Source organism: Adiantum capillus-veneris, chromosome 23 (assembly GCF_014529385.1).
Source record: "Adiantum capillus-veneris isolate H3 chromosome 23, ASM1452938v2, whole genome shotgun sequence".
Classification (NCBI taxonomy): Eukaryota; Viridiplantae; Streptophyta; class Polypodiopsida; order Polypodiales; family Pteridaceae; genus Adiantum; species Adiantum capillus-veneris.
The window spans coordinates 95251890-95278518 of NC_140953.1; the positions used below are offsets into that span (position 1 = coordinate 95251890).

The window sequence follows — 26629 nt, forward strand, 5'->3', positions numbered from 1 at the left end:
AAAAAGGCATAGATTATGAAGAGACTTTTGCTCCCACTTGGCATATGACTAATGTGCATTGGCAGCTCATTTTGGATGGGATGTACATTGTCATAATAATCAATATCTAATTCTCCTAAATGATTTTCTCATATTAAACTGATCATTTAATGTGGGGAAGTGCCAGGGGAGAAAAAGCTAGAATATTGGTTAAGCTAGCAGACCGGCCACAGTAGGGATCCAAAGGGGGGGCCATCTGCAAAAGAGCCATGTGCAACAATGGGCTAAAAAGACCCTAAGGTTCAGCCCATTAAGACTTCCAAAATGCTAAGGTTCCAAAATTCAAAGGTTGTGTCCAAAGGGTTAAAGCTTAGGGGGAATTGGATGCTTTGTGTGCTCTCCAAAGTCAATGCACATCCCTACATGGGAGGGGGCGAGCCCTTCTTCTAGGGGATGAGAGAGAAAGCCACACACACACACACACACAAGCCCCTTTACACAAAGGGAATTAGGGACACATGTCAGCTCCCTAGCCCAGATGCCCACAAGGTGTGCCCAATTCCTATTGGATGACCCTTGAAGTGGACCAATGAGAATTAAGCTAGAGTAAATCTAGTTTAATTAATTTAAAAACATTTAATAAAGGAAACCAATAAGAATTAAGTCTCCTAGAAGACTATTGGGCAGTCTCCCAAAGGGTCCAATGAGCATTCAGGAGCCCCATGGCTTGCCTGATTCCTATTGGCCAGGAGGCAAAGGGGTCCAATGAGAATTTAGTTTAATTATTTAATTACCTAAAGCTCTCACAAAAGGGGAAAGGGGGACACATGTCAAAAGGCTATCACTTATGCTGCTTAATTGTAATTGGCTTGACTTGGGGAGGGCCAATGAGGCTTCAGCAAGAGCAATTAGCAAGAGGGCTCGCCCAAGAGAGAGAGGGGGCTGATTTTTGCAAGGCATTATCACACACACACACTCACACAAGCTCATGTGTGAAGAAAGAGAAGACTATCTCTTCCCAAGCTTTAATGGAGAACTCATCACCTACTCCAGGCTTGTGAGATAGAAGCCTACATCAACACTCTCTTGGCATGTGGATGCAAATCCAACCAAGAGCCAAGCTTCAATGCATGCTCATCTCCTCTACCAATCTAATTACTAAGCTAAGCTATGCTACATATGAGTGATTATGTGAGGAGATGTACATCTTTCTTGTAAGATACTCCTTCTTCCTCTCAATCTACTCTCATACCCTGCTAGCTCTCACCATCTTTGAAGGTGTGTGAGGTCTTGGGTCTGAGAACGGGGATAATTCAAGTTGTGTTTGTTAAGTGTTTTGCTTAGTGCATGAAGTTTCCATCTTCATTGTACTAGCTAGTCTTGAAGGAACACACAGAATTGTATTGTACAATGTCTCTCTTGATGGGAGAAACCATAATACAAAGCCTTTTGGAGGGGGGACCGGCTCCATACAAATCCGGTCCTCAACTGTTGTCAATAGCTTAATTTCTCTCTCTTTTGAAAGTATTGTCGATGCTATCTAACTAGGTGTTATGCTTTTTGTTGCTCTCTCCACCCAAGCACTCTTGTAATTCTCATTAGGAATCTATTCTAATGAAATGCCCACTATGTTCATGCTAATTTCCGCTACACATAAGTTATTAGGCCACTAAATGTTACATTGGTATCAGAGCACAAGGTTTCTCTTTTCTTGCTCAAGAAGGGAGGTCCTCAAGCTAGCTACAAATGGTTGGTTTTATTAATTGCCTGTGAGTAAGTAGAATACGGATTTTTCAGCCTTGCAGTGTGCCTGCCTTTGTGCAGTTAACGGGGCATCACCGTCGAGAGCTATGGTCTTAATAGTGGAGTCCTACGGGGCTTGCCTACGGCTTAACCACTATTGAGCTATTAGAAGCTTGACAGGAGCTGATGCTGTTTTTGTGTTGAAGGACCCTCTCTTCTATTCCTTGCAATTAATGGTATTCGAGCCGCGGGTACAGTAGCTTGAGTGCTTTTTCTAAAGGGGTAAAGAGGAGTAGCAACTAGGGCTTGAAGTGCCAAAGTACACCTAAAAAGTTTACACCTAAAAGTTGTTAGAATGGCTGACAATAGTAAAGAGAGCGAAATTAATGTTGATAACTTTGATTTTGCACATGAGCAAGCTACTAATGATGCTTCAATGCTTGTTAACTATCTTGTTTCTAGGCTTCAACAAGCCATGGGCAATCCATCTCTCCAAAGTGAAGTGCAACGGCAGCTCTGTGCTCACGGGATTCTCCAAGCGCATCACCATGATGAGAGAACACCTAGGAAGCCTCCTTGTGAGACTCCCAAAAGAGGTCTCTCTCCGATTCGGGAAGAAGAAGAGAATCCTTATGAAGGGCTCAAGAATTTACTTCTTGATGATGCATCTCCTTCCCAAAGGAGAACTCAAGAGCCTCCACCGAAGGAACGAGAAAGAAGCGAGTCTCCCGCCACCTCGGCGGAGATGGCTCCACGAAGACGGCGGGCTAAACGCTCTCCATCACCATCAAAGCGGAGAAGACCATCATATTCTTCTCCTCACCACAATTCAAAGAGGGATGATAAAAAGCAAGAGAAGAAAAAGGCGAGAAAGAGGACACCCTCTTCTTCATCCTCTTCCTCTTATGAAAGCTATGGTGAAGACGACAAAGATCAAGACAAGAAAAAGGCGAGAAAGAGGTCACCCTCGTCTCCACCTTCTTCAAATTCTTCACCTTCTGAAGAAAGTGATGGTGCAACCTTTGAACCATCAAAAAGAAGAGGCCATAGGAAATCCTATGCCGCATGGAAGAGGTCGTCCAAGCTGAAGAAATTCACAGAGAGAGGGAAGAGCATCTCTTTCCTTACCTATGATGGTACCTTTGGTGCTACGGACAAAGTCTTGGCCTTTATCCAACAATTCGATGCGGCGTTTGGAGATGAGGGCTTCACGGAGTCCTCTAAGCTATGCCATGTAGCTATGCACTTTCAAAAGTCGGCCAGACAATGGTGGTCTAGCCTACAAGCCAATGGTGAAGCTCCACGAACACGGAAAGCTTTAAGAGCTTCCATTATGAAGCAGTTTTTGGCCATTGATGCCAAAGACAAATTACTCAACGAATGGCAAAGCTTGAAGCTCTCTCCCTATGAATCCATCCACAAATATGTAGACAAGTTTTGGGACCTACAACTCAAAGCCATTGTCTTCAAAAAGTTGGATTTTGGAGAGCAAAAGTAGCACTTTTGTTTCGGTCTTAACCGAAGAAATGGCAGAGTATGTCAACTCCCAAAGGCCACGCACCATATCAGCGGTAATACATCATACTATGGTGGCCTCTCGAATCAATTTCCAAACAGGGGCTAAGAGGAATTCTAAGCCCCCTAAAAACAAGGGTTCCAATGAGCCTAAGGGGAACGACAATGTCCAAAAGTCTCCTAAGGGCAACTCCAACAAAGCTAAAGAGAAGGGAGTTTACAAAGGCAAAAATCAACTCTCTCCTCAAGAGCTTGAGCGTTATCACAAGGATAACCGGTGTTTCAAGTGCGGCGAACAAGGGCATGCATACCGGGCTTGTCTCCAAAATAACAACCGCCATGATCCTCCTAGGCTACCTTGGTCGAAATCCAAGAGGAGGAAACTCACCACAAAGGATCTCCTCTATGCCATTCTTGGGGAAAGGTAAGAGAACATGATGTTTTTATACTCTTTGACTCCGGTTCTACTCATAATTTTATATCTATAGAGTTGGCCACCAAGCTAGGCATACAAACCTACGAATGGGAGATGTCCTACCCACAGACAGTGCTTTCAAGGGGCAAGAAGCTTCAGTCACTCCCTTAGTCTGGAAATTGAGGCTCCATGTCCAAAGCTATGTGGACAAAGAGGACTTCTTTATCTCTCCTCTCAAGCATGAGGATGTAATCCTAGGGGCACCATGGTTTGATCGCATGGCTGCCAATGTTAAATTCCATGAAAGGAGAATCTCCTTTAAGTTCAGGGAAAAAGATATGTATATAGATGCTAAAGGAAATGGGTAACACTATACCCATTGTACATACACAAGCTTTCAACAAGTCCATAAAGAGCTCTATTTTCGTATACATGATTTTTGTTAAAGATTCTCAAAATGAACCTAATGTTTTAGCAAAAGAAAATATACACAATCAAAAGGAATTAGAGTTATCCAATTTTCTCAAGGGATTTCAAGATGTATTTATTGACGACATCCCTTGTGACCTACCTCCTAAACGAGGTAGTGATGACCATGCAATTGAACTTCTTCCAGGAAGTTCACCGCCTAACAAACCTCCTTATATAGTTTCTCAAGCTCAACAAGAGGAGATTATGCGGCAAGTGCATGAGTTAGTTGAGAAGGATATGGTTAGGCCAAGCTCATGTCCATTTTGCTCACTTGTGCTATTAGTGCAAAAGAAAGACGGCACATATCGTATGTGTGTCCACTATAGAGCACTAAATAGGATCACTATCAAGAATAGGTTTCCCGTTCCACGGGTAGAAGACCTATTTGATAAGCTACAAGGATCGACCTACTTCAGTAGGATTGACCTACAAAGTGGCTATCATCAAATAAGGATAGTTGATCAAGACATTGTAAAGACCGCATTTCGTACTACATTTGGTCTTTACGAATACATTGTCATGCCTTTTGGCTTGACCAATGCACCAGCCACATTCAACCGCTTGATGGAGAAGCTGTTCAGGCCTCATCGAACCTTCACTGGAGTGTTCTTTGATGATATTATCATCTACTATAATTCATTGGAGGAACACAAGCAACACCTCCAGGTAATATTTCAAGTTTTAAGAGAGAATAAACTTTATGTTAATCGAACGAAAAGTAAGGCTAAACTTCTCTTCGGCCTATCATCCACAAACGGATGGCCAAAGTGAAATAGCTAACCTAACAATTCTCTATCTACTAAAAGCTATGTAACGGAAGTAGATCAAAGATCCCAATGGGAGAAGTACTTACCCTTAGTGGAGTATGCTTACAATAACATTGTACATACTTCCACGGGAAAAGCACCTTTCGAGGTAATTGAGGGAAGATCAAAAAGTCCCTTTCTACTTAAGGTACATGGGAAGATCTTCGCTGCAGATGAGTATAGCCGAGACCTACAAGAATCTTTTCAAAAGATTAAGGATTCTATCTGTATCTCACAGCAAAGGCAAAAGGCTGCTGCTGACAAGCACAGAAGAGCCCAAGCCTTTAAATAAAACGATTGGGTCTTGTTAAAGTTTCCAAAGGCTCGATTAAGGCACACGACGGGCAACAATCCTACGGGCCACCAAAAGTACTATGCTAAACTAGCAAAAAGGTACTATGGTCCCTTTCAGATTCTTAGGCCAATCAATGAGATGGCCTATCAACTCAAGTTGCCCAATCATTGGCTCATACACAATGCTTTCCATGTGAGCCTATTAAAGCCTTACAAAGGAGAGCCACCTCAAGAACCAACTATTGAAGACCCACCGGAGATCGAGGACCAAGAGGAGGTGCTGCAGCCCGAGTCCATTCTCCGACATGAAGACAAGGTACTAAGGGGCGGTAAGACTATCCAACGATATCTTATTAAGTTTAAGAATTATCCTTTGGAAGATGCTAGATGGATGCAAGGCATACAATTAAAGGATAACCTAAACCTTGTCAATGCTTACAATGCTTCCCAAGAGTAAGCAAATGTACAAAATGTTAAAAATGAACAAAGTTTTTGTCTTATAAGACTCTCTTTTTCTTTATTTGTGCACAAAAATGAAGTAGTATGCATGCTTAGATCAAGTTTGCGGAGACGACGTCTCCCAAACACCAAGTAGAGCTTGTCACTCTACTATGGAAGACTAACAGGACTAATGTGTAGACATGCTTGCGGCAGCCTCAGGCTCTCAAGCACCAAATGGACTAGTCATCCATTATGGAATGATGTCGTAGGGTAACATAGGGATCCTCTACCCGCTAAGAAAAGGACTCATGAATATGCTTTATCTTCTCTACACCATAGTCGAGGACGACTATGATTTCAAGAGAGGGGTAATGTCATAATAATCAATATCTAATTCTCCTAAATGATTTTCTCATATTAAACTGATCATTTAATGTGGGGAAGTGCCAGGGGAGAAAAAGCTAGAATATTGGTTAAGCTAGCAGACCGGCCACAGTAGGGATCCAAAGGAGGGAAAATAGGGATCCAAAGGGGGGGCCATCTGCAAAAGAGCCATGTGAAACAATGGGCTAAAAAGACCCTAAGGTTCAACCCATTAAGACTTCCAAAATGTTAAGGTTCCAAAATTCAAAGGTTGTGTCCAAAGGGTTAAAGCTTAGGGGGAATTGGATGCTTTGTGTGCTCTCCAAAGTCAATGCACATCCCTACATGGGAGGGGGCGAGCCCTTCTTCTAGGGGATGAGAGAGAAAGCCACACACACACACACACACAAGCCCCTTTACACAAAGGGAATTAGGGACACATGTCAGCTCCCTAGCCCAGATGCCCACAAGGTGTGCCCAATTCCTATTGGATGACCCTTGAAGTGGACCAATGAGAATTAAGCTAGAGTAAATCTAGTTTAATTAATTTAAAAACATTTAATAAAGGAAACCAATAAGAATTAAGTCTCCTAGAAGACTATTGGGCAGTCTCCCAAAGGGTCCAATGAGCATTCAGGAGCCCCATGGCTTGCCTGATTCCTATTGGCCAGGAGGCAAAGGGGTCCAATGAGAATTTAGTTTAATTATTTAATTACCTAAAGCTCTCACAAAAGGGGAAAGGGGGACACATGTCAAAAGGCTATCACTTATGCTGCTTAATTGTAATTGGCTTGACTTGGGGAGGGCCAATGAGGCTTCAGCAAGAGCAATTAGCAAGAGGGCTCGCCCAAGAGAGAGAGGGGGCTGATTTTTTCAAGGCATTATCACACACACACACACAAGCTCATGTGTGAAGAAAGAGAAGACTATCTCTTCCCAAGCTTTAATGGAGAACTCATCACCTACTCCAGGCTTGTGAGATAGAAGCCTACATCAACACTCTCTTGGCATGTGGATGCAAATCCAACCAAGATCCAAGCTTCAATGCATGCTCATCTCCTCTACCAAGCTAATTACTAAGCTAAGCTATGCTACATATGAGTGATTATGTGAGGAGATGTACATCTTTCTCGTAAGATACTCCTTCTTCCTCTCAATCTACTCTCATACCCTGCTAGCTCTCACCATCTTCGAAGGTGTGTGAGGTCTTGGGTCTAAGAACGGGGATAATTCAAGTTGTGTTTGTTAAGTGTTTTGTTTAGTGCATGAAGTTTCCATCTTCATTGCACTAGCTAGTCTTGAAGGAACACAAAGAATTGTATTGTACAATGTCTCTCTTGATGGGAGAAACCATAATACAAAGCCTTTTGGAGGGGGGACCGGCTCCATACAAATCCGGTCCTCAACTGTTGTCAATAGCTTAATTTCTCTCTCTTTTGAAAGTATTGTCGATGCTATCTAACTAGGTGTTATGCTTTTTGTTGCTCTCTCCACCCAAGCACTCTTGTAATTCTCATTAGGAATCTATTCTAATGAAATGCCCACTATGTTCATGCTAATTTCCGCTACACATAAGTTATTAGGACATTAAATGTTACATACATCAATCAGACATCGTTAGTACTTTCTTGAATGGTGACATATTTGAGGAAGTTTATGTAGTGCAGCCTCATGGTTTTGTCAAAAAAGGACAAGAGGATAAAGTGTGCAAATGTAATAAAGCTTGAAGCAATCTCCTCGTGCTTGGTATGAGAAAGCTGACACTCATTTAGTCAAATGATGCTTTCATAACATTCCAACAGAAAGCACTTTGTATGTAATGCATGAGGGTGATGTACTTCTCATTGTTGTTCTATATGTAGATGATTTGTTGATCACTGGTCTGAACGAGACACGCATTGCTGAATTTAAGATTGATTTGAATGCTATTTTTAAGATAAAAGATTTGGGGCTATTGCATCATTACTTGGCCATACAATTTAAGTAGTGTGATGGTGGTATTGCCTTGTGTCAAACACGTTACATAGAGACATAGCTATGTAAGTTTGGACTTGAGGACTTCAAGCCTGTTGCCACTCACATGGAAACAAGTTTGAATTTGAGTCTTCATGATGAGGATGATCTTGTCGATGGCACTCTTTATCAAAGTGCTATTGGATGCCTTATTTTTGCATGCAATATGATGCCAGTTTGCAGTCTAGGACAATTAAGCGTGTAATGCCAAGGGCAAACTCAAGGGGAGTCATGGACTCATGCCAAGGGTCGACTGCCTAATGTGGACAGGGAGATTTTAAGTATGGCAAACCAAGGGCCTATATAGCGGGTGGTAGGGCGGTGAATCTCCATGGAAATTCCCTTAGTCTCACATTGGTATCAGAGCGAGGTTTTTGAGAATTTTCTCGGTTCTCGCTCATAGCCATATGTACTACTTGAGTGAGTTAGTGTATGGATCATATACGCCCTCGTATGATGTAAAAACCTACAAACATCTTGACAAGTCTCCCCAAGTTCGTATGATAATAGCATATTCCAAACTTTGAAAACTGTGATGCCAAAAATGCTGAAGCAAAGCATTTTTTCACTTAAGTACTCATGGAGTTCTGGTGCTCATAGCTAATAGATACTCTTGCCAGTTTACAATGCCATAGCAAAAGAAAGTCGATCTTGTCAAGCATTCATAGATAATCGACCTTGTTGAATTGTACCACATATTGAAAAGCAAAAAAATACTTGCAAAGTATGTACCTTGTACGTGCTTAGCTTGATTACAATTGTCCTTGACCTTATAGATTTTTCTTGATTGAAGGAACCTTTGGAAAACTTTGCCTAGGAACCATATCCTAGCAACAATGTAAATCTAGAATGCGACATAGAGAAACCCATGTCGGCTTCTCGAGCTATAACAAGTGGTTCAGGGTCTTTCCCATCTTGATTGTGGCTCATAACCTTGGCATGTCTTTGCGATCAATTAAAAAAACTCCATAGTGCACCTTGCCTTCGGAGGAGTTCCCTCTTGTGGTAATACCAGAAACGTCTAGCAATAGGCCATGCCATCTCCTTGAGATGCGAGAGAGGTGGTTTGTACTCAGGCCGTGCTTGATTTGGGTTTGCAGACTAATCATTGGTCCTTGCCAATGATACATGCAGCAAAATTTTAATGCGTATGATAATTGTCACAAGCCGTGCTTGTGCTTGGAGTGCTTAAAGTGCACTCACCTTTGTTGCCTGATAGGGCTATGTAGTCTGTTCTGAAAAATTTGTCAAACAAAAAGAAAGCTACTATGTACCTTCTGAAGTACTCGCATCGACTTGCCTTGCCGCATTGGCTTGGTTCAATTTGAGCATGCCTTGCATGTTATTGAGATCACTATGAAACCAGGAACACTTCAACACTTTGAAACTTTCCTTACCACATACCTTTCTATTGAATTCCCTTTACTTATCACTACTTCATAAACAAAAAACAATTGGATGATCATACCAAATATCTTTTCCTTACATGCCACATCCCTTGCCTGAACCTGATGAGCATGATATTATTTGAAGTTTTTCTGAAATGCCTTGCACTTCTTGTTTAATCCAATTTGGCTCATAGTTGTGCCAATTCCCATTGCGATATTTGGTCATACCATAGGGAATTCTCTGTTTATTGACTGTAGCTTGCTTGGATACTACACAATTGGTTGAATATGTTGCTGGAGCTCACTTTAATTTTTGAAATTTTACAAAAAATTGATTCTCTTCTGCCCTTGGCCTTGATTGCCTTGGCCATCGCTGTCTTGGCGAGGCAGAGAGTTTGCCTGCTTCTACGAACTACAAGAAGGTAGGGGGGGGGGGGGGGGGGGGGGGTGGCTGCAACCGTGATCACCCTCCCTTAACCAAGATTTTAATTGGGTAGCCCAAATTTTAGGGTTGGTCGGGCACCTGTGTGTAAACAAGCATAAATAAAGCAAAGACTGAGCAGTCAACCACCATCGCAGGGAAGGAGTTGCAGAGCTTGCAGCTGTTGCTGTTGTCCTCAAATCCTTGCACCATCATGATGAAATCCTCCCCTTGCCCAGTGCAAATCCAACGAGATCAAGCTTGCATGATCTCATGGAGGTCGACAGGTCTGCTCCCCTTAGCAAGGGGGCTTTGGCACACGGACCACCGTCAACTTCAACCACTTTTTGTAAGCTGCCATGCACACGACCTTCTCCATCCAAATCTCCACAAGGTCCTTCACGACCAAAGCCCGCCAACACACACACACACACAGAATACAAAAATCCATGCAAGGCCATCTTCCCTCCTCCATCTTTGGCACATGTTGTCACATGGGATACAACATGGTCTCGGAACTCAAGGAGTTCGATTTAGCTAGTGTGGAGTAAGGATAATGGGGGTCCCTCTCACTCACATTGCAAAGTGTTTGTAGTTACCTCCACACACAAGTACATCTCGTACTACTTGAAGGATGTTCTTTTTTTTTACATTATTATCTGAGACATATTCCACATGTGGAGGATATGAGTCTCTAGGATTGACATTGGTGCATGTTATTTCAATTATGTGTCGCGACAAAGTCCCTAGGTACTGGTCAAATCTATTTTATAGACCATTTTGAGCACGTCGTATCAGGAATAATTTCAATGGTAAAAAATTATCGCATACTTAGAGTGACTTGTTAAGGTTACTAGTGTTGTTATACAACATTAACAAATGGTTGTTTATGCTTAAAGCAAGGCTATGTGTTGTTTGTACCTAGAAGTGACTTATGTTTCACCTTCTATTATGGTTCAAACGTTTCAGCAAGGCTTGCAAATGATTGAAGTAGAAAGTATTTAGCTTCTCTTCAAAACTATTTACACTCCCCTTTCATGTGTGCTAGGAGCATCACATTCACCATAAGTATTGGCAAGTGTGATCATGGATATGCATGTTCAAACTGGTTTTTGCTAAATGCATGCACACTAGGTGTTATGGACCCTAGTGTTTAGCAAAGGCTGATTTGGAGCGACATGCATATTCATCACAAAGCATTTTGCACTCCATGTACAGTATCTCTATGAGATTACTGGTAGACTTTTAAAAAACTCCATTAATCTAAAGATTCCCTTATTCCCTCCCCTCAGCGTCAAAGGTGCTCCCTCCCCTCCCTTCCCTCTGACCATCCCCTTTGCCATATCCCCCTCCATCCTGCCCACAGCACCCATGCTTGCATTCGCCCCCAAGCCTCCCTCTCTGCTACTAGACTTGCTATGTCCTTGCTCTATATTTGCCATCGTCCCTTGCTCCCACTAGTAAACGGCCTTCCTTTGCACCCAACTCTGCTCTGTCTCCTGTTCTTCCAGCCCGCCCTGCAAGGTCTTTGATCATGCATGAAGATCTCTCTCTCTCTCTCTCTCTCTCTCTCTCTCTCTCTCTCTCTCTCTCTCTCTCTCTCTCTCTCTCTCTCTCTCTCTCTCTCTCTCTCTCTCTCTCTCTCTAGTTTCCCATGACGTTAAAATACTCTTCTTCTTCTCGCCATGCAATTAATTGTACTCTTCTTCTTCTTCTTCTTCTTCTTCTTACCATGCAATTAATTGAGTCAGCATGCTTAAAGAGAGACCACGATCTTAAAATACTCTTCTTCTTCTTCTCGCCACACAATTAATTGTATTCTTCTTCTTCTCGCCACGCAATTAATTGTACTCTTCTTCTTCTTCTTCTTCTTCTTGCCATGCAATTAACTGAGTCAACATGCTTAACGAGAGAGAGAGAGAGAGAGAGAGAGAGAGAGAGAGAGAGAGAATTTCTTGAGATTCCAGCTACTCAATGATTTTTTGAAATTGAGCAGATATACTTTTGGATCTACCAATCCCCAATAGAGGTCATGGCTTGGTTTGGGTGCTTGTGGATCTTTTAAGTTAACCAAGATGGTCATTCAGGACATTGTTTATTCCTTAGCATTATTATACAACATTGTGATCCCCATTTACCAGTCATTTTGGGTGGCTGTCTATAAACCGTGGGGAAACACACCTCAGTACTATTAGTTATCCAAAGAGGATAGGTAGATTACAAGTATAATCTTGTGCTAAAGGATATGTGAAGAGCGTACGTTAGCATCAAGCAATCCAATTAGCAAGCATGTATTGCTCTAATTGGAATTTTCTTACCATAAGGTAAAGCATGCTTGTGACTCTGTTTAGTCCCTTCATGTTTAAGTCAGGTTCTCAACCTTGAACACTAGTTATGGTGGGGTTCTTTACTAATGAAAATTGATAAAAAATCAAGGACTTATATATTGCTAATATGTTACATCAACCATTTACTTTCATGGAAAGTGAAAAGAGGTACTCTTTTGGGTACAATCTAACTGTGATAGCTCATTTAGCATGCTCATGTGAGTTCTAAATGGAGTTTATATGCTATGTTATATATGAGCCGTTACACAAGACGGTTGCAAAGGGACAACAATGTGGAAAATCAATATATTACTCTTGGTTTCATTGAACCTTTTATTGAATCGTGTTCCTATCTAACAAATAGATGGATGCATGAAGGATGTCAATGTGGCAAACAATAGTGTTCTTATCAAGATACATTCACTTTTGTTTTCAAGGACAAAAACGCTTCTCCAAGGGGGGAGTAATGTAATGCCAAGGGGAAACCCAAGGGGAGTCACGGACTCAAGCCAAGGGCCCAGTTGCCTAGTGCAAACAAGGAGACTCTAAGTATGGCGGTCCAAGGGCCTATATAACGGGTGGTAGGGTGGTGAATCTCCATGGCAGTTCCCTTAGTCTCACAAAGTGGTTCTCAATAGCCTCATGTCTATAGATTTCCATTAAAGGCCAAGGTAGTGGCTTGGATTTGGTCTTTAGGATGAGGCCTGCTAGGAACCTACAAGATATGTGGGCTCATTTTGACCATGTGCATTGAGTTGATGGCTCGCCTGCTATGTCTACCCATGTATATGATCCTTTGGTGAGTGAGATATTCATGTTGGCAACATGTGAGTTCAAAGTTGAAACTAGACGAGCACAAATTGAATTTTGGAGCATCATAGATAAAGTTATCACATAGCAAGGATTTGAAAAACCATAGAGGAGGAAAGTGCCAATTGGATTGCAATAAGAATAGTGTGCTTTGTGGGGGCAAATAATTACAAGTAAGTTCCACCTTGCTCTTGAGAATGTGTTCCTCAAAAACCTTCTTCAGATCTGTAGCCAATTCAATATCAGATTTTAACTTGTAGGAAGGCCCTCTTGGATTACCTTGCTTTTTATCTTTGGATACCTCTTCCATAACCACTTCAGGTGTAAGAACTGCTTTAGAACTTGTGCCTTCTTCCTTCTTATCGCTAGTCCTTGTAGCTCGTTTTGATGACCCACAATATCTTCATCTCTCTTGCGCTTCTCTTCCACCATAGCTTTGTTAGCCTGAGATTTTGCAAGAAAGGCATAAACAGAAAGAGAATCTACAGGATCTGACCACCCCGTAGTTTGTCGAATGCAATTACCAGCTTGACTTAATGTGTCACAAGTTCTTTTACCTTTGTCAGCTGTCCTCAAAGCATAGCTCCATAGATTCCCTTTAGCCTTGATACTTTCCTCATCCTCCACACTGCATACTTGTAATCCATAAGTTGTTGCATCAACCCTAGAGACATTGTGCTACATTTCCTCAACCAGCTTCTTCATACCTCCCTTCCCATAGTTAAAACATAGACGTTTACCGGTTTCTTTAAGATGCAGCTTGCCATCCTTCCAAAAAACTGTGTCCTTCTTATAACCTTCATTAAAATCATCACAATTTTTACGTATATGATCTAAGCTATCACACCACATGCACCCTTTATGCCAGTCTTGTTGTGGAGGACGTTGTCTGGGTTTTGAAGAAGATCCACTTGCATTCAAACCATCAAGTTTCATAGCTTTCAAATTCAAATTCAACTCTTGTATACCTTTTACCAGCTCATCAAGGACTGGCTCTTCCATCTTGAGCTTGGGCTTTTCCACTAGATCCTCTTCGAGCGCTTCCATAGGATCAGCCACTATGAACTTGTCCACCCTCTTTTGTCGCTTTACAATCAATATTAACAGCTTATGTAACCATTTTCCTATTAGAAGTTAACCCCAACTCACCCGATGGGTCCTTGAGTCGGTGTACCATGCTCTTCTAAAGGCACGAATCTGCTGCTTGAATAAATAGCTTAACCTTCTTCAGCTGCGTTGTTTTCTGCTCAGCAATAGATAACTATTGAAACTTCTTTTCAAAAGCTCATAGCAATTCTCTCGTAGATAATCCTTTATCCTTCTGTTGTATCCATTTCATAACGCTTTGCTTGGTAACCCGTTAAGAATCTTCGAGAAAATACTCTTCTTGTAAAGCCTTCTTAAACTCCTGCCAGTTTGCACCATGTGTTACCCGAATTTCTTCAATTCTAGCCCTAAGATCGGGAGCCGCAATTAAGTGAAAACCTTCACTAAGTCATGATCATTAATTCCATAATCCTCCATAGATTGTTCATAAACAGTAAAAAATTTTCAAATATCACAACCTTCAAATCTTTGCATCTTTTCAGTTACTGTATACCTCGCTTGACGAATACGTTCACTTTGTTGGTACTACTGCTGAGAAGCCTGTTGCTGCTGCATATAGGCTGCAAACTGCTGCATCGTTTGTTGCATTGCTACTTCCTGTGGTGTCGACATCTTCTGCTACCAAGTCCCACCCCGGCTCACTTCACCTCAGTTTCACCAAAGATGTCGGGGATAAATTTGTGCGGTTAGTGATCCGAAATCAACACCGGGTTGCTTTCTGTGGGATCAAGTGAGAGAATCAACACAAAATGATATCTCGGAGTTGCAAACGACACTTTAAAACTCAGTTTTTTATTACTAAAGTGAAAGCCGACTAGGATCAAACTGCAAATAAACCCAAAGAATCTAGCAGACTGCTTGAACACAAGCAGAAAAGCACAAAAGCAGTGTCCTTTGTTGATAGAGCACGGGAAATCTGTATCTCGCCTTGCTCCTTCTTCAACATGCCACTAACAGCCTCTTGTCTTCCTCTGCTCCTTTGTAATCAAGCATCCTCTTGACTGTTGAAGAAAAAAAATCCTTCCGACCTCTTCAATTAGTAAGCCAAAAATCGGCACGAGAAACCTCCCTTCAAACTCCTGCCTTATTGTATCTATTGCAAATAGGGTCTCCTGCTCATGGGTGGCCCACCCTGCTCGCGCTCGTCTCCCTTCTCTCGTTGCTCTCGACCCTACCAATGATGCTCCTCTTCCTTCTTTCGACGGCCACCGAGTCTACAGACAGCGCTCTGTTTATTTCCTGCTCTTCAACTCGCTTGGTCGACCCTCGTGCTAGCTTGTACTCTCCCTGCCCTGCCAAGGATGACTTTTCTCCTTAAAACCAGCACTGCCCTCTGCTTTTTCTCTCGCGCTCATCTTCTCCTGATTTCGGCTCGCTTGCACACTATTTTCTTATTTAGCTGCTTCCTTCGATATTAATAAAGCAAGGCTTTATTAAAAGCTTAGTGTAAGCGGCCTTTCACACTAAGCCCCTACTGTAGCTCTCGGCCCTAGACAACGATGCCGTTGTTGGATCTCGTGACATAGCCTGTACCTCACCATCGTTAGTATTATGGCTCTGTTACACACCATCACCATCATCATGATTATCATTTCCAATACCCGCCTGCACAGAAGTAGCACCATCGTTGTGGATTGCCCTTCAAAACCTTGTTTACAACCAGAAGAAAATCTTTCTTTGTCATTAACTCCTCCTCTCACATATAGCAAACATGTCGTCCTCAGCACCAACGCTTCTGTATCAGCACCTTGTGAACCGGTCCAAAGTGGAACAAGCAAGAAACACAAGCACACTTCGCTCTCGCAATGCATTGTACTAGTGTGAATAGTGAAAATTTGTAAGGTACTTTCAAACTCTAGCAAACCAAACTCAACTTTCATGATGCAATTGTTGTCTCTGTTTATGACCATAAGTGCTTCAATAACTCTTAGTAAGTTGTTATTCTCAGCAATCAATTATGTCAAAAGTTTCTAAATAATAAATCATTGCTAAAATCACTAAACTAGCAATAAAAAAAGTTGGGTTTCCAACTAGGGATGCGAAGCATCAACATCCACCCCCTCTGAACTTGCACATCCTCCGGCATGTGCCAACCGTCTTCAGGTTGTTAATCTTCATAAGAAAAAGTATCGCTAGAAGCATCTTCTAGTGAATACATCTCATCATCTTCTTGGCATTCTCCACGTGGTACCATTTTCATAAACATGCAACACAACATAAGGTCCAAGCCATCTCTTAACCATTTTACGCATGGCCGAGTATTGAGTTTCCAAACTGCTATCATAAATAAGTACCCAATCTCCATCTTTGGTAGCATATGTTCTCAACATATTCTTCTTGTCAAATGCAGCTTTGTTCTTCAATCGCGTCTCCTTGAGCTTATCTATTGCTTGGTCAATGTCTTCTTGGTGTCTTTCAAGCTGCCGAATGCGCATAGCAAACAAATCTTCAGTTGACATTTTCGATTCCCATGGTAGTATGGTCCAAGAAACAATCGTCTCTTCTTAGGCATGATTGGCTTTTGCCCATACATAAGTTCAAATGGCATAAATCCTGTAACTGAGCTATGAGTAGTTCTATCATCCCATAAAGCAAAAGGTAAAAGTTTAGGCCAATCACCAATTCGTCCTCTACAAGCCTTGGCCAAAGCTTTAACAATAGGCGGATGCCCTCTTTCACTTTTTCCATTACCTTCTGGATTATATGTTGTAGTAAGAGCCAACTTGATTCCCAATTGATTGAAGAACTCATAAGCTTCATTTGCATCTAATTCTCCTCTATCAGCAGTAATCTTTCTAATGCAACCATATCAAAAAATCACATCCTCAAGCAAAAACTTGCATACCAAACTTGTAGCTTTGGTACGCAAAGCTCTTCCTTCCACCTGGTTATTGAGATCCTCTCTAGCAAGAACAATATACCTCATTTGCCAAATATCGGCTGGCATAGGAATCAAATCTACAACCCACTTATAATGCATAGCCAATGGATAAGTAGGATGTAACTCATCTCGATGTCGCACATTTGAATATTGTTGACAAACCATGCAAGTCTCCACAAATCGAGCAATATCTTTGTATATGCCTTTCCACCAATAGTGGTTTTTAATCGTGGCAAATGTTGCCCAAACTCCTTTATGTCCTGCCCATAAATTCTCATGAAACTCTTCAATTACCTGTTGTTGTTTTACTTTGTCACATACTACTCGTTGTGGTGATCCTCTTGGACGTTTTGGCTGCTTCCACAAGTGCCCATCTTTAAGGAAATAACCATAAGCTTTCTTCCTGATCCTCCTGTATTCTTGGTCACTCCATTCCTCTTGCCTGGTGAGAGCGTTGAGATAACAACCTATCAAAAGCCACTCTCCATCGTACATCTCATCTAAGAAAGTTTCAAAAACACGAGCAAGAGCACTACAGCTTGCATGCAAATGAGAAGAAGTATAAAACTTTAAGCCCACATCATCACTCTCTGTAAGCATCTCCTCCTCATCTTCATACCTGGCTCTTGTTAACATATCTACTACGGATTGTCCCTTCCTGCAATATGGCAGAATTCAGGATTAAGAGACTTCATGAAAGCTATCCACCATAACATAGCAATATCCGGAGTGGAGCAATTCGTGATCATGCCTGTCTCAATGGCAATTCGTGATCATTCCTGTCAATGGCAAACAATCAATCTCCACTTCAATTGAAGCTCCAATAAAATACTCCTTGTCAGACTTTAGAGCAGTAGCAACGCCCCAAAGCTCTCTCTTAACCTGTGGATAACTTTGTTGTTGACGAGTGTTAAGAACCTTTGCATTAAATCGAATAGCATATCTATGACCATCCTCATCATCTTGACCAATAGCCCATCCAATGCTTGTCGGACTAGTGTCAACCGTCAAAATCACTGGCCTTCCACATTTATAATCAAACTTCCTTAAGGTAGGAGCTTCCAAAAGCATCTCCTTCAATTTTTTGATGGCCTTTGTATGAGCATCTTCCCACACAAATCTTTTTCCTTTTCTTAATAAGTTGTAAAGTACTTCTGCAACATGAGCAAAATGAGGTAACCAAATACGATAAAACACGCAGGCACCCAAAAAACAATGGACTTCAGTAATTGATGTGCATGAATTCTGCATCCTTTGTATTGCTTCCACCTTTGCTGGGCTTGGGCATCGTCCATGTGGCCCACACATATGTCCAACAATCAATATTTCTTTGGCACCAAAAATTGATTTTTGATCTGAAAGTGTTAGATTTACCTCTTCAAATTTAGATAGAATAGCTTCACAATCTGCAATATGTTGAGTAACAAAGCTTCGGCACCCCTTTTTATCTTTTACCTCGTCTTTTAGACCTTCTTCACAACCCTTGAATGGCAAATCATCAATAAAAGGCATAGTAATGTGAGGAATGAATTCTCTTAACACTTTATTCATGCCATTCACCATGTGAGCAACAGAATTTGTGGCACCTTGCGGTAAAGTACACATCCTTACCAACCCAAGTGGACTCCCTACTCTCCAAAGTAAGTTGAAATTGATCATAGTCTGAGTAAAGATCACCCATGGAGTATATAACCCTACCTGCAAAAGCTTCTGCAAACTCATCCACAATTGGACCTGTGCCAGCATTACAAATTGTTACCTTATTTACCGGCTCCATGTCCTGAATAAATTGCAGGGCTCCATTCTTCTTTGGGATGGTGAACCATCAATTAGAATAAGGTGCACAAGATGGCTCCAAAATTCCCATACGTATCTTTTCATTTAACAAGTCAATAAGCTTTGGTAGATGGGCTTTAGGAACAAGAATAAGATGCAAATTCCACGGCATATGGAATGGTAAAGATAATCATAGGTGCTACAATGTTTGCATCGACACATCCAATCTCACTAGGCTCAAAAGCAAAGGCTTTACCGTGTTTTTCAAGCATCTCTTGAAAGCACTTGACCTCCTCATCAGTAAGAAACCCTTCTTCGCCGATGACTACTTGCTTCAAGGTCTCTTCAGTAAATTTGTGGCAAATGTTCTTGGGATCCCTTAGCTTTGGTTGGTGTGAAGATTTCTCGATAGCCTTGTCACTTCCCCCTGGGAGAGGGGTAGCTACAGGCCTGACCTTCTTTGCAACAGTCTTGTACTTTATATCCACCTGCACTTCAAAAGCACCACCCAATTATTTGCTTACCCCCATTAGAATGTCATACATGTCCATCGAATGCACTCGCACAAATTCAATCCCACTTTGCAACCTACACTTCTCGATAACTACAAGTTTTCACATCGTATCAACATAAGAAACTTCTTCAAAGATAACATCATCATGTTCAAGTACATCACATCCCTGCAAATTACTTTGAACACTTACCATATATTGCTTCTCCACTTAGGTAGCTCCATGAACTTCCTATATGAATCTGAACCTTCAGATGCTAGTCCCAAAAACCCCGAAGAAAAAGTCTCTTCTTGCGAGAACTTCTTCTTCTCTGTACCACTATAGTCCCGCTCTATAGTGGCACCCCAAGAAAATCTTGAGCAAACGTGTACTCTTTGAACTCTCTGCGAACCCTTGGCAAAGGTTGTTCTCGTAAGCTATCTTTATTCCTGACATGATCAACACAAACAGTCAAAAATTGAACCGCTCTCTTACCATCTTTGCTTCGGATCCTTGCATATGCTGAACCATCATCCAAAACCTTTGTCTCCATACGCATAGCTATGATGTAAGGTTGCCCTAGGATAAGGGGATAAGAGGAATGTTCTTATATAAAAAAATTATGTTCATCACAAACATCTCCAATTGTAACCTTGACATATGCACATGCACCATATAAATCACTAGGCTGGGTGTTGGCAGCTCGAATCCGCCAACCATGATCCATATCAATAGGCCACTTCCCTCTCTGGTACAAGCTTTTTGACATCAAATTAATTTCTGAACCATGATCTACAAGTGCTAGAATAGGCTCATCAGAATCACCAATCTTAACAATTGTCTCCGTAGTGGCTCTCGCCCAATGTGTTCTATTAAAAAGACTCCTAGGTATTGCTTCCTCACCATCATCATTATTGAAGTAAACATGTCTTACCTTGGGTGTAACTTGATTGGAGATCGCTGCAGACTGTAATCTTTCTTCTTCAATCTCTAACTCGTAAGCATCTAGAATTGATTCTACGTGTTGAATCACTTGGCTCTTGACCGCATCAGGTTCTTGCTCAACTGGTACTTGCTGTTTTTGCTTTATAATATCAATGATCTCCTCATGAAATTCACGTTTATCAATACCCAAGACATCGCCCAAGGAAAGTTCCACCTTGCTATTGAGAATGCGTTCCTCAAATACCTTCTTCAGATTTGTAGCCAATTCAATATCAAATTTTAACTTGTAAGAAGGCCCTCTTATCTTAACTTGCTTTTTATCTTTGGATGCCTCTTCCATAACCACTTCAGGTGTAGGAACTGCTTTAGAACTTGTGCCTTCTTCCTTCTTGCCGCTAGTCCTCGAAGCTCGTTTTGATGAACCCATAATATCTTCATCTCTCTTGCGCTTCTCTTCCACCATAGCTTCCTTAGCCTAACATTTTGCAAGAAAGGCATACACAAAAAGAGAATCTACAGGATCTGACCACCCCATAGTTTGTCGAATGCAATTCCGAGTTTGACTAAATGTGTCACGAGTTATTTTACCTTTGTCAGCTGTCCTCAAAGCATAGGGCCATAGATTCCCTTTAGCCTTGATACTTTCCTCATCCTCCGCATTGCATACATGTAATCCATAATTAAGTTGTTGCATCAACCCTAGAGACATTGTGCTGCATCTCCTCAACTAGCTTCTTCCAGCTTCTTCATACCGCCCTTCCCATAGTTAAAACATAGATGTTCACCAGTTTCCTTAAGATACAGCTTGCCATCCTTCCAAAAAACTGTGTTTTTCTTATACGCTTCATTAAAATCATCACAATTTTTGCGTATAGGATCTAAGCTATCACATCACATGCACCCTTTATCCCAGTTTTGTTATGGAGGATGTTGTCTGGGTTCTGAACAAGATCCACTTGCATTCAAACCATCAAGTTTCATAGCTTTCAAATTCAAATTCAACTCTTGTATACCTTTTACCAGCTCATCAAGGACTAGCTCTTCCATCTTGGACTTGGGCTTCTCCACTAGATCCTCTTTGAGCGCTTCCATAGGATCAGCCAGTATGAACTTGTCCACCCTCTTTTGTCAATTTACAATCATATTAACAGCTTATGTAACAAATTTCCAATCAGAAGTTAAGCCCAACTCACCCGATGGGTCCTCGAGCAGGTGTATCATGCTCTTCTGAAGGCGTGAATCTGCTGCTTGAATAAATAGCTCAACCTTTTCCGGCTGCATTTTTTTCTACTCAGCAGTAGATAACTGTTCAAACTTCTTTTCAAAAGCTCATAGCAATTCTCTAGTAGATAATCCTTTATCCTTCTGCTGTATCCATTTCATAAAGCTTTGCTTGGTAACCCGTTGAGAATCTTCGAGAAAATACTCTTCTTGTAAAGCCTTCTTAAACTCCTGCCAGTTTGCACCATGTGTTACCCGAATTTCTTCGATTTGAGCCCTAAGCTCGGGAGCTGCAATTAAGTGAAAACCTTCCACTGAGTCATGATCATTAACTCCATAATCCTCCATAGATTGATCATAAACAGTACAAAATTTTGAAATATCACAACCTTCAAATCTTTGCAGCTTTTCAGTTACTGTATACCTCGCTTGATGAATACATTCACTTTGTTGGTACTACTGCTGAGAAGCCTGTTTTTGTTGCTCCATATAGGCTGCAAACTGCTGCATCATCTGTTGCATTGCTACTTCCTATGGTGTCGACATCCTCTGCTACCAAGTCCCACCCCGGCTCCCTTTGCATCGGGTTCACCAAAGATGTCGGGGATAAATTTGTGCAGTTAGTGAGCCGAAATCAACACCGGATTGCTTTTTGTGGGATCAGGTCGGAGAATCAACACAAAATGACACCTCGGAGTTGCAAATGGCACTTTATAACTCAGCTTTTTATTACTAAACTGAAAAACTGGCTAGGATCGAACTACAAATAAATCCAAAGAATCTAGAAAACTGCTTGAACACAAGCAGAAAAGCACAAAAGCATTATATCCTTTGTTGATAGAGCACCGAAAATCTGTATCTCGCCTTGCTCCTTCTTCAACATGCCACTAACGCCCTCTTGTCTTCCTCTACTCCCCTCGTTGATAATTGACACGGGCACGACTCGCGGGATCAACGGCAGGGGCAAGATTAGCCGTTGATCACGCGCCCAGTTAAAGAAAAAAATCAGTGCTGTCTGCTGCGCATCCTCCCCTTCGAACCCATGACGTCCAGCTCCGTAGCCCACAGCCTTAACCACCTGCCCTACCGCGACTTGCTGAATGCATTTCGACTTTGCGCAGTCAAAAACCTCCCCCCCCCCCCCCCCTCCTGCTGCGTCGATCCGACGACCCAAATCGCGCGCCCGGCCGTCCACGCGCCCCCGCCGTCGATCCCTCGAGTGACACCTCGTGTCACTTATGAACGAGGCTTTGCTCCTTTGTAATCAAGCTTCCTCTTGACTGCTGAAGAAAAAAAATCATTCCGACCTCTTCAATTAGTAAGCCGAAAACCGGCACGGGAAACCTCCCTTTAAACTCCTGCCTTATTGTATCTACTGCAAATAGGTTCTCCTGCTCATGGGCGGCCCACCTTGCTTGCGCTTGTCTCCCTTCTCTCGTTGCTCTGGACCCTGCCGATGACGCTTCTCTTCCTTCTTTCAACGGCCACCCACTCTGCAGATAGCGCACTTTATTTCCTGCTCTCCAAATCGCTTGGTCGACCCTCGCGCTAGCTTGTACTCTCCCTGCCCTGCCGACAAAGGCCTTTCTCCTTAAAACCAGCACTGCCCTCTACTTTTTCTCTCGCTCTCGTCTCCTGCTTCGGCTCGCTCGCACGCACAATTGACGACTTTTGTTTTCTTATTTAGTTGCTTCCTTTAATATTAATAAAGCAAGGCTTTATCAAAAGCTTAGTGTAAGCGGCCTTTCACACTAAGCCCCTACTGTAGCTTTCGGCCCTCGACGACGACGCCGTTGTTGGATCTCGCGACATAGCCTGTACCTCACCCATCATTAGTATTATGGCTCTGTTGGATACCATCACCATCATCATGATTATCATTGTCAATCCCCGCCTGCACAGAAGTAGCACCATCGTTGTGGATTGCTCTTCAAAACCTTGTGTACAACCATAAGAAAATATTTCTTTGTCATTAACTCCTCCTCTCACATATAGCAAACATGTCATCCTCGGCACCAACCCTTCTGTATCAGCACCTTGTGAACCGGTGCAAAGTCGAACAAGCAAGAAACTCAAGCACATGTCGCTCTCGCAATGCATTGTACTAGTGTTTGTAAGGTACTTTCAAGCTCTAGCAAACCAAACTCAACTTTCCTGATCCAATTCTTGCCTGTTTATGGCCATAAGCGCTTTAATAACTCTCAGTAAGTTGTTATTCTCAGCAATAAACTCTGTCAAAAGTTCCTAAATAATAAATCATTGCCAAAATCACTAAATTAGCAAAAAAAAAGATGGGTTTCCAACTAGGGATGCGAAGCATCACGACAACGCTCCACCCGAACTCTTCTCCCCTTGTAGAACTCTTAGTCTATATCTTTAGAAAACCCCTATTCTTATTGGGCTCTCTTGGAATAGCATCCCCCCCCCCCCCCCCCCCCCCCCCCCCCAACATCCCTTAGCCACCATTCCCATATCCTAGACCTTAGTCCTAGCATGAATTAGTGACAAGTAAAGGAATGAAGAGAGGAGATGAGATAGAGGAGACAAACAATGAGAGATAAAGGGAATGACCCAACATCAATAAGTCAAGAGAGTACTCACACGTAAATGGTAATAAGAATAAGGTGACCTAGAGGTGTGCAAAATAGGGACACCCAAAACTAAGAGGAGATATGAGCCTAGAGAAGGTACCCAACTCATTAATATGCCACCATCAAAAAATGCCACAACTAGACCCAAAAATAATCAATTGAAATGTCCAGCAATGAAATGGACCAAAGTAAATTATATCTCATACATGTTGGGTCAGTCTATCCTACAATCATGACAAGAAACCTAAGATACCACCATCTGGTGATGATATATCTCCGAGTCACCCTCTCAGTGCAAGATGGGTGGTCCAACTCCACAATGATGAAGAGGATAATATAGTCTAGGTTGAGATTGACGCTCAGCGAGAAGATCTACAAGATTGTCAATGGTGGGACAATACGTTGATATGACCATATTGTTATGGAGTTGGATTAATGATTATTTATTATAGTTGGCAGATGGTCGTACATTTTATTATTCAAGTGCTCTTTTATGAGGTTTGGCCTTTTATGATCGGCCGACCAGTTTGTACTCACTTTGACCATTCAAGAAATCTATAAAGTAAATACGTGCAAGAGGAAAATGGTCACTCTTGCACGGGGGAGATTGCACCCAGCGCATGTGTCTATTCTTCTCCTCTCCTCCCTTCTCTCTCGCCATGCCAACGTAGCACTCTGCTTTAGGGGGTGCATCTGTGCATGCCTTCTCGCTCTATCTCACTCTACTCGCATATATTGCCGACTATGTGCTTGTGGGATGTGCCATGTATGTAGTATGGTCATTTTGATGATTTGTATTATGTTATTCTCTGTATTGCAGGGCCACCTCGTGTTCCATTTGTAATAGTGGTATCAAAGCGATGGATACGCTCATGGATTTGTGTAAAGGCATAGAGACAAAGAATTTCAGAATCAATCTACCTAATCCTGAAGAAGTGAACCTAACAAGCAAATGCATCAACTCAACAATCAAATCTCTTGTTGCAAATAGGGTTGCAAAGAAACACACACAACTTGGAGAAGACAAAGAAGCTCAAGGCACACAATAGAGAGTAATATTACTTGGTGTGCAATGGAAAGATAAGATAGCCCTAGAGTGATGGGCATATATAGAATGCACAGGGGAAAAACCTCCTAGTGAGTGAAAAATGTCCCGACGATCCTAAGTGTGTTCACACACATCTCTACCACAGATGTATGGCATCACGCCATTGGCCTTTTACAAGATGGAGTCCACAGCCGGCACCTTCAAAGTCCTATGCTGATAAAGGAGAGATGGTTGTCCAAATACAAAAGAAGCAACAAGCAACTGGGAAACCTTATTGACACCATTACTAGGCAATTGGAAAACAGTCTGGAAATTGTTACCTGGAAATTTTGGTATATACCAAAATTCAAGAAAGGAGGGGAGGAATGTAGAAGGCAGGAACCAACCTTGAGCAGGATTGATGGGTGAAGGAAGCTTCCAAGAGCAGTAACCAACAAATTATCGCAATAACTAACAGAGTACAGTCAGCCAAAAACAGTCTAACATTCTATAAATAGGACCCATTACTCATTTTATATAGCTTTTGACTCTCTAGAATCTTTACTAGTTTACATCCTGAGGTATTTGTGCTCTTGTAATCATTTTGATGTGCTCTCTCTCTTCTGTATATACAAAACCAGCTCATGGGATATTAAATACTCTGCATATGTGAAATATATTCCCAGTTCCAGTTTTCATCAACAGTATCTCGTCTTTCAGCTTCAGTGTTTCATCTTTCAGTTCTAGTGTTTCTTCTTTCAATTCTAGTGTTGTTTGCCAGTGATCATTGAATCTTTTGAATCTAACATCTCTAGTTCTAAGTGCCAACCTGGAACAGCTGTCTAAACACATCCAGCTCATTCAATTTGGTAACAAATTCCTCGTGGTGCGAGTGATGCGATGAACGAGAGCTAGCACATAGAGTATAGGGAAGTGCCATGCCCTAAGGACATGATCAGTCCATGAAGGGGAGTAAGCCCAAAGCTTTGTAGAAAGCTTCAAACTTTACTCGAGACAATGCCTTTGTGACAAGACCTGCAAGGTTGTCTTGTGTTGGCACATAAGCCAAGTTGATCTCTCCTGCTAAGAGTCTCTCCCTGAAATAGTGGTAATGCACCTCAATGTGCTTTGTACGAGCATGGAAAACTGGGTTCCTCGCCATTGCCAATGCACTTTGACACTTGGTGTGGATGATGTTGGCAGTGACCTCTCCAACACCCAAATCAGCCATAAGGCATCTGAGCCATACACATTCAATCGTAGCTGTGAAGACTGCCCTACACTCAGTCTCAGAACTGGAAGTGGCCACAGTAGGTTGCTTCTTGCTCATCCATGATATGCATGACCTGCCAAGCATGAAAGAAAGATCACTCATGGACACTCGCATATCAAAACAACCAGCCCAATCTAGGTCCAACAAAGCATGTAATTATGGTGGTAATGATCCCCCCTTGGGATAAAACAACCCAAGATGTAAAGTGCCACTCAAGTAGCGAAAGAGCCTGTTTTGAGAGCCTACCAATGCTTAGACCCTAGGCTATGCATAAATCTACTAACCTATGAGACTGCAAAGTTGCCTTGCACACATTTAAGTTGAGGTGTAT

General features: G+C 42.0%; 1 protein-coding gene and 1 pseudogene across 1 annotated transcript; both read right to left on the bottom strand.

The window, feature by feature from the left end:
* Positions 1-12891: 12891 nt before the first annotated feature.
* LOC147428201 (uncharacterized) lies at positions 12892-15427 on the bottom strand (annotated as a pseudogene).
* A 4421-nt stretch (positions 15428-19848) lies between these two features.
* LOC147428202 (uncharacterized) lies at positions 19849-21599 on the bottom strand. Its single transcript, XM_086496816.1, has one exon. It carries the CDS (start codon positions 20647-20649, stop codon positions 19849-19851), a length of 801 nt encoding a protein of 266 aa, XP_086352942.1. The 5' UTR covers positions 20650-21599.
* Positions 21600-26629: the final 5030 nt, after the last annotated feature.

Bases quoted from the DNA above. Each gene is read 5' to 3' on its own strand.
- LOC147428202 (XM_086496816.1), bottom strand. From the start codon at position 20,649: ATGGTGGAAGAGAAGCGCAAGAGAGATGAAGATATTATGGGTTCATCA.